This window comes from Trifolium pratense, linkage group LG7, assembly GCF_020283565.1.
Source record: "Trifolium pratense cultivar HEN17-A07 linkage group LG7, ARS_RC_1.1, whole genome shotgun sequence".
NCBI lineage: Eukaryota > Viridiplantae > Streptophyta > Magnoliopsida > Fabales > Fabaceae > Trifolium > Trifolium pratense.
This window is the reverse complement of record NC_060065.1, coordinates 15,242,205-15,251,926: the sequence shown is the minus strand read 5'-3', so window position 1 is coordinate 15,251,926 and position 9,722 is coordinate 15,242,205. Positions and strand designations below refer to the sequence as shown.

The 9,722-nt window shown below is 38.1% G+C and overlaps 1 protein-coding gene across 1 annotated transcript; it reads right to left on the bottom strand.

Annotated features, from left to right (window-relative positions):
• Positions 1–6,742: 6,742 nt before the first annotated feature.
• LOC123895938 lies at positions 6,743–8,479 on the bottom strand. Its single transcript, XM_045946403.1, has 2 exons — positions 7,751–8,479; positions 6,743–6,811 (listed from the first exon to the last, which is right to left on the bottom strand). Exons 1-2 carry the CDS (start codon positions 8,477–8,479, stop codon positions 6,743–6,745), a joined length of 798 nt encoding a protein of 265 aa, XP_045802359.1.
• Between the last annotated feature and the right edge of the window lie 1,243 nt (positions 8,480–9,722).

Here is a 9,722-nt window from a genome sequence, read left to right as displayed (position 1 = left end):
GACAGCGGGTAAACTATTGCCCGTTTTCTCAAAAACTAGCATAACGCGAAAAATGAAATTCTAAAGACACAGGATCATCCTCATTCCTATAAGAAGACTAGGAAAACAAACCCCGTGTCATTCTGACATTCGAACACAAAACAGGCACGATCTCAGCAAAATATATCGTAATAACGACGATACTCGAACTAATAACTCTCGAACTCTAATCAACCTATCTATAACTAATGGTCTTCCATAAGACAAATCCAAATAGCATTCCTTAGCCCAACAACAAACCTCGGAAACGAAATCTACGCGAAAAACTAAGCAACAAAGGTCCCGGGTGCATAAACCCCTAAAGTCAACTAAAAGTCACAAAAGTCCACCTGTGAACAGTACCATGCGCCTATGCTCAGCCCCCATGGTCAGGTTTTGGCCTAAAATGGGCCTCTGCTGTGCCTGGCTCGAGTGCTAGGAAGTGTGGGAAAATTTCTGCGAATCCGCCTCTTACGGAAACGATCATAACTTGAGTTCTGGTTGTCCAATTGAGACGCACCAATATTCGTTGGAAAGCTAACGAAGAGATCTACAACTTTCATGTTGACCATAAAAACCAAATCAAAACGTAAAGGGGTCAAAAAGGTACGAGTTTGTTCAGACTTCAACAAAACAACCAAAACCTTGTTTTTTTCATTTCCAAACTCAACATCCTTTCCACACTTAATTTACTCCATAAACTCATATAAATTAAAAGTGGAATTTAGGGGTCTTACATTACTACCCACCAAAAAGAAGTTTCGTCCTCGAAACTAAAGTGAGAGTAATAACTTAGATTAACTTCACGAAAGTCCGCAACCTAAGTTATCACATGACGTTTCCAACATCACATTCTTCTGCCTCCGCATCATAGTCCATTCCAGTCAACACGATTCCGCCTACTAATAACAAGAGATTAAGGACGATCAGTTCCTCAATTTGTCACTAGATAGTCGACAACCATGATGGTGACATAGACCATCTTTACCAAACTACAATAGCACTCTCAGCCACTTGTACTCAATTCATCTGAATCACAAAGGTCCAACGTCTTCTTCGAGGTTTTCTACATGTCTCCTCAATTCTTACTACCTCGATCTTGTCTACGAGTCGCAACCACCCACAACATAAATACTCCGAAAGAAGTTGTCATCTCCGTAGAACCTTACAACTTCACCAATGTCCGTAAATCCTTAAAAAATTTTTTTTTTTTTTTTTGATCTCGTAACTTCGCCGCACCGTTCGTTCATACACTAATCTCATTCCAATCTCATTTTTAATAATACCATCCCAACATCCGGTTGGTGATTACAACTCCCCAAGTTGTCTTGGCGGTTGTCAACTTATAAAATCTTTTGTTAAATTCCCAAACCATTTTAAAACTTCGTCGAGTTTCCTTCCTCTTACCAATAAATTCTCTCTTCCTCAAAAGAGTTCGTCACCCTCGACCTCCTTAATTGTTCCAACCTCTCCTCTTTATTGTTAACATCCGATGTCCTTTATTTTCTCAACGCGCACTTTCCACTATGCTACGCCCATCTTCATTAGAACAATTACTAACCTGCTTTTTTACTTCCACATATAACAAACACACCGCCATGACCTCCGTTCATGTGGTGCTTTCGACTCCTCAACATACACGCACAATCATAATTTTCCAAATTATGTGTGAGGTAATCCTTTTCGCGAATTCCTTAGTTCTCACAGGCCCCGTTGCCATGTGCTTCTCCGTTCGACCAATCCCTAATCGTCGTAACTATCTAAAGTTATAGTATTTTCTAATACTAATTACCCACTTCGCGCACAAGTTCTTGCCGCTCATCTCGACGCATCTACTTACTCAAAAAGTTCTTACTCACTTCTAGCCTTCTCTAAGATGCAACCAACACATTCCTCGTAATCGAACACTCTAAATAATTAACCATCCATGTTCCTAGTTATTAGCCCTTTATGCATAACTATCTCTAACCTTATCCTTAGAACGTCATTATGATTAACTTCCAAATTGACTCATCTTGCTCATCCATCTAGTGTCCGACACTTATTTCAAATCTTAATGCTCGTCTTCTTGAGACTACCCACCAAGAATAAATCATACGCTACCATAACTTCCGTAATAGGTCCGATACATAAATCAACTCCTTGAATCTAATCCTCAAGAACTTAAAATACTAGCCATATCATCCAAATTTCCCATTACATCTTAACATTCAACAAAATGTCCTTCCAACTATCACTCTCATTGTCTTAGTACTCTTACTAACGAACCCCTTTTTTATTCATCTACGACATTTCTAGAAAATTTTCTAAAAATTTCCGTCCATAACTTGTTTTACTCAAAAATTTTCCACTTCAACTACTATGATATCATAAACTCAAGGTGCTACTTGATCATTCGTCCCTCTCGGTCGATCGAAATCGTTAACTTAAATGCCCATTCATACCGAGCCTCTACTCACTCATGGTCTAATCCCGTCAAACTACTTGAGAAATTTAATTTCTCTTAGGTTTTACCCGCCAAAACTAACAATTCTAGCTTACACGGCTACAACTCTCTAGGTATTTCCACACTTATACCTCTAGCATCGCTTAACATCGACACACAACTCATTTTCCAAGGTTGAACTACTCGTTCTTTACCTAAACATCCCTCCAAATTCACCCATGATCCAAAAATTAACCAACTATATTCTTGTCTCACATCGACACCTATACTTACTATCCCCTGAACTACGCATAGTTCATCACTTATCAACGTGATATTTGTTCTCCTACCTTAAATCATCACGTGATTTACCTTAATACTCACATTTCATAATCCCATATGTCTTAAACACTCAACTTAAACCCTTAAGGTACCCATTGTCGGTATAACCGTCGTCTAGCCACGCAAGGTTCACTCACTCTTGACACGCAACGTCCTTCAATTCTAGTGCGACTTGCCTCGATGATTTTCCAATCGTCGTAATTAATACCAATTGACCTCGTTGTCTACTCCACCATTCCACAACGGTCGCACCTTCTTGACAACTAAACGGCTTCATCGAGTCTCGTCCCGAACTCATCGTAGAAGACATCCAATATTTTTCTTAAGAGGTTCCCCTAAATAATTCCGTACTTGCAATCCTTTACAAGAACGACGTCCACTCGTCCACACTCAACATTGTCGAGTGGCCACGTCCAATGCCACTTCCAAGAATCCCTTGTAGTTTTGATTCGCTCCAAGTCCATCTTTCCTTTTCACCCATAGGACTGATGCTCCCCACGGAGACACACTTGGCCTAATAAATCTTTTTCCAATTCCACATCCGACTTGATAAGCGCCAAACGTAGTTGAATCACGGATTGGTTGAAGACACACATTAACGAAACGAGTTAATGCGCCAATACTAGCAAACAAGACACACTGCTACCCACAAATGATTCGCTAACCCGACGCGAATCCAACTCTAAACTAAGTGACCTCAGACTGTTAACTCATGTACACACTTTCCCTTTGAAGATCTACTGCCGAGCTCTGATACCAAAATGTAACACCCCGTTTTTCAAAGCATAAAAAGGGGTATTATTTTTTTTTTTTTTAACAACACGCTTAAATAAAATGGCGCGCGTGAACGCCCGCAGCTATCTCGGCAATTCGTCATTCAATAGAAAAATAAATATAACATCAACACATTATATTACAGGGCTTCCTCGAAGCAAAGTGTGTACCTGAATAATTTACAAACAGCGGATACATTAAGTTCATCAACCAAAAGACACGAGTTATGAACCGAATACATCACAAGGCCAAAAGGCACTAAACATGTCTGAGTATAAATGTATAAGACATACAGTCATCCAAAATACAACTAGGCCCTAAGCCTAACCAAAAATGTAGCCTAACAAGCGCTACTCTCTACACTCCGGGATAGTCCACGAAGTCCTCGCCATCCACATGACCCACAGTCTCGCTAGGCTCTCCGTCATCTAAGGTGGGGGATAACCCGTTCATTTATCACATACAAAGCAAGGGTCACCAACTGAAACAAATATACATACCAAATACCAAGTACCAAAACGGAAAGCGAGTAATCATTTAACATAATTCTCAACACCAAGAACAATGAATAAAGTGCACACATAACCTAATGCAAAACCTCTAATGAATGAGTGTGACACCCCGTCACAGGATCGTCACATGCATGGATTCCGGAATCAAACGGTGGGATAACACCGGGTGCAATCACTCAGATCAAACACCTACTCAATTGGTGGAATACCCCGAGTACAATCACTCAGATCAAATACCGGCTCCATTAACGGCGGGTACAATCACTCAGATCAAATACCGGCTCACTTAAAGGCGGGAGTATCACCGGGTACAATCACTCAGATCAAATACCCACTATGAATGCATGAGCATACGCCTTCTCTACATATACTAATGCAACAACTTACATATTCTCATTAATATGTAATCTCAAACATTCCAACATACATATTCGCATAATATGTAAACAACCAATATGTATTCAACATAACTCATTACGAGAATACATAACGCAACCATACAAAGCACTCACAATCAGTGCATAAACAACAAGCCAAAACAACACATGTTATTGTCGGAAGTAAGGCATAAATAGAAGGTGCCCTTACCTCGGCAAGCTTCCAATCAAAAACCACAACGTTCGCTCTATTCTACCGTTTCGCGTTTCCTAAAAATAACGAGCGGACAATGAATAAGTTTCTCCCAAATTATCTTATCGAAACTAAACCTATCTACAAAGGTCTAGAGGTGTCTAAGGCACTTCCTAACACTCTCGGATATTATTTCCGAGTCCTCCCCATAGTGATTAAAAATTCCCGAAGTTAAATACACTATTTTTCACAAAACAAACACATTTTCGACAAAATAGTTTTCAAACTAAAATGACCATAACTAATTCAACTCTTGTCCACTCGAGACGAACCATACGCCAAACTCTTCGTCTCGAAAAGACGGATCAAATGGTTAAGTTTTGAGGGAACTGAAACAATTTTAAATGGACGAAAATGCCCCTGCACAGTTCGTCCAGAATTGAGAAATCAAGGCATTCTCCCACAAATTTTCATTTTCAAAGCATACCATTGCTCTCTATGGTTTTAAACTTCAAAGGACACTTTCATACACTACCAAAACACTTGAAAACAACCTAAAAATTTTACGAAAATATCTCGACAAAATAATCGAGTTTTTCTTGCGTCGCAAGTTTCAAGTTTTTCTTTCCAAATACAATCCTATAATCAAACTTTGACCCACCTATGATCATTTCATCAAAGCATGCTCATTTTTCACAAAATTGTGGACTTAGAAAAATTTCACAATTTTTCCCCCCCCACACAAGCTCTAGGTTCTGCCCTTGAAAAACAAAGTGGCCCTTCCGCTCAAAATTTTTCGCTTCCGAGGGCATGGTAATATCCCATAATACCCCCGAGTTACTAATCCAAGCCCCAACAAATTTTCCGGGCAAAGCCTCAAATTTCGAAAATTCAATTTTAGGTTCTTTAACACACATACAACACTAAAACCATTTTTTTCCCAAAAATGTTTGCATGGTAATTCGCCCTAGGCCACCATTGTGCCTCCCTCAAAGCCCTGACAAATTTTGAAACCTCTCCCACACTTTTCCGAAATTTCTCATGACCAAAAGTTTTGAAAATAAGGACCACACTCAAAATTTTCCAATGCAAAGTCCTAGCTAGCATCTATTAGTTCACATGGCCATGGAATTGATCAACCAAACCACTTTGAGCATCAAAACAAAAGTTTCTAAAAATATGTTCATAAAATCCTCAAGAACACACTCAAAATTATTTTTCCTTGTTTCACAAAATTAAAGCCATAATCTAACATCCATTTCTCTACTAAGCTCATAAACAACACCAAAAGAAAAGCACAAAACAATTTTTCAAAGTTATGATCATTTCAAATAAGTTTTTCAAACCCTAACAAAAGATTTTATGAAAATCTTAATCACCATGGAAATCACAACATGCCAAGCTTAAACAAGCTTAAATACTACTCCTAAACACTTCCCTAGAACCACAAACAACCAAAACTAATTTCTAGAAAACTAATTCTCAAGAACATAACCCAAAAATTCCTAGAATCATGAGTTTTAACCAAGCAAAAGAAAGGAGAAGACTAGTTACCTTAAGTGAAGTGATTCCCTTAGCAAGTCTAGGTTCCAAAGAGCTTGAAAAGGAAGGATTTGATGATGAAATGAAAATTTTGTGATGAATAGAAATGAGGAGTGGCTTTCACGGTTTGGAGAGGAAGAGAAAGGATGAAAAATCTGATTTTTCTAAGTCTCCAAAGTGCCTAAACCTCCTTACTAACAAATGGTCTTGGTAACTCTTGGCCATTGGATCAAAAGCACTTTCTCTAGATCAAATCCTAGCCATCCATTTTACTTTAACAAATATCTAGATATTTTCTCTCACGCCCCACAGCTCTCGCGCGCCGCGACGAGCAAAACTCGTAAAAACAGAAAACTTACGTAACGGAAGTCCGTCTCAAAATAATTCCAAAACTTATCGCCGAATCTTTTTCCGCGACTGTAATTTTCTTCCACACTCTCGAAAATTATTCTCAGGACATATCCTAACTCGCGCAGATATATAAATCTTCTATCTAAAATTTTACTGAATTCCGAAACCGTAAAATTTTACGACAGCGGGTAAACTATTGCCCGTTTTCTCAAAAACTAGCATAACGCGAAAAATGAAATTCTAAAGACACAGGATCATCCTCATTCCTATAAGAAGACTAGGAAAACAAACCCCGTGTCATTCTGACATTCGAACACAAAACAGGCACGATCTCAGCAAAATATATCGTAATAACGACGATACTCGAACTAATAACTCTCGAACTCTAATCAACCTATCTATAACTAATGGTCTTCCATAAGACAAATCCAAATAGCATTCCTTAGCCCAACAACAAACCTCGGAAACGAAATCTACGCGAAAAACTAAGCAACAAAGGTCCCGGGTGCATAAACCCCTAAAGTCAACTAAAAGTCACAAAAGTCCACCTGTGAACAGTACCATGCGCCTATGCTCAGCCCCCATGGTCAGGTTTTGGCCTAAAATGGGCCTCTGCTGTGCCTGGCTCGAGTGCTAGGAAGTGTGGGAAAATTTCTGCGAATCCGCCTCTTACGGAAACGATCATAACTTGAGTTCTGGTTGTCCAATTGAGACGCACCAATATTCGTTGGAAAGCTAACGAAGAGATCTACAACTTTCATGTTGACCATAAAAACCAAATCAAAACGTAAAGGGGTCAAAAAGGTACGAGTTTGTTCAGACTTCAACAAAACAACCAAAACCTTGTTTTTTTCATTTCCAAACTCAACATCCTTTCCACACTTAATTTACTCCATAAACTCATATAAATTAAAAGTGGAATTTAGGGGTCTTACAATTTGACAACTATTTCTGAAGGGATTGGAACTTCATGCTTTGAGGTCATAAGGTAAAACTATTACCGGTGCCACGACATTTCTTGGACAAATTAACTATTTTGAGTATTGTTTTATGACTTGTTCGATGTAGGAATATGTTTTTGTTTTTTCTTTTTATATTTAAATTACATTAGTAATTATATTTATAAAACCTATCTATAGTTAAAAATTCTAAATAAATTAATAAAAAATGTGAAGAAAAATATCATAAACAAAATTACAAATAATTCCTTGTTTACCTGACAATCATGAATAAATTGGGAACCATTTGTTCTAACTCGGTCAGTTGAATCAAGTACATAAAACCTTAGAGGAATTTGTTGTTGATTCCAATCAACCCATGTTATTTTGTATCTCAAGGCAAGCTTTCTCGTGGGTGCTTCAAAATCCTTTTGCAATTTGCACTGTAAATTATCTTGGCAACAAAAGAGTCCTCCTTTATAACTTGATCCCAGTGGTTTTCCATCAATTCCAGCTGTGACATTATGAAAATTCGTTGGCAAATTGAAATGGTCACACCTACATTCAGTACAACCTTCTCTATCTTCTGTACCACGTGTATCAATGATCAAGAGATTCAGGAGCCACTTTTCTTGGTATCGAAATGGAATTTTTGATGGGTTTCCATGTTCTACAGCATAAGGATCTGGAATTTTTGATTTTGTTCCTCGTGATTCAGCTCCCAAACCCCAATAAATTGGAAGAATATAAGTATTACACGTTTTGTCATTTCTAATGTAAATGGCACCTTCCATAGGATCCTTAGGGATTATTTTTGACATATTCCAATCTTTTTCTTGGTATTTTATAGCAAACCAATGATGTAGGTATGCTTGATATAATGGTACGGAATTTCCTTCTTCATCTACTAGTTCAACATCAAAGCTCTTGATTCCAACATGACCTTTTGGAAATTCAACATCATAAAATGTTTTAGCTGCGACTTTCCCGGGACCCATTTCAAACATTTCAGAAATAAAAGTAGCTGATTTTATATTTTTATTTTCAAATTCTGCCCCTGAATAAACTGCACATATTTTTGTTGATAGCAACACTAGTATTGATGAAAAATATATTACCCCTTTACATATAAACCCCATGGTAGATATTTTTCTCTCTTTGTTATGGTGATGAAGTATTTTTTGGTGCAAATGAACGTGGATTATGTTGGTGTAAGCCCTAGAGGCCAATACTTTTGATGCTTGTATCAATCTATTATTAATAAATAAAAGGCATTTCTTTATTATGTTTGTATGTCCAAAATGATAAAGTCCCTAGAATAGTTGAATCCATTTAACTATTCTTAAATTATCCGTAGTCGAGTTTTATTATGAATTGAGATAATAATAAAACATAGGGACTATTATGAAGATAGACTGATGATCACATCTCATGGATCATAGGATAAAGAGTTATCAAGTCTTGACATAGGTATAAATATTAGGAGTAATATTTATACTGGATTGACCCGCTATGAGAGTACTACATATAATGTTATGCAAGATGTCATAAGTTGCTCTCATGGTGATAGTGGTGTATACCACCCTCCGACCTGAAACCACTATGGACCCTAAATGTAGAGTCAGGTACTTTGTTGCTGATCAAACGTTGTCCGTAACAGGATAACCATAAAGACAGTTAATGGGTACTTCACAAAGCATGCTGAGGGACATGAGTGACCTAGATGGAATTTGCCCGTCCTGCATAACAGGATAAATGTCTAAGGGCCCAATATTGAATCGAACAAGGGTGACACAGTGTATGCCTTGTGTTCAATATAGACATAGGGGCAAAAGGGTAATTATGCACATAAGCATTACCACGGATAAGGTTTGTCAGATCACAAGACAATTTCGTGACTTGGGTAGCAGTGATGTGTTGCTAGATACCGCTCTCTGTTTGTTATAATTAAATGTATAACTGCCAACGTTACGGAAACCTACAAGGGTCACACACATAAGGACAGCCTAGTGTGAGATAAGGAACATCATAAGGTACGGTGTACCTCAGAGGAATATGGAGATGTGATAAGGGTATCACGGTAATTAAATAAGCGGTACACCATATGGTATGGTGAGGGAGCGTCCATGTGTACATGACACATGGGGCAAGCGCCCCTTTGGTTATTTAATGAAAAGGGCTTTAGTGTAATTTGGGCCCAATGACAAGTGTTTTTGTCTTGGTGCACAAGACAAGGAATTCTATAAATAG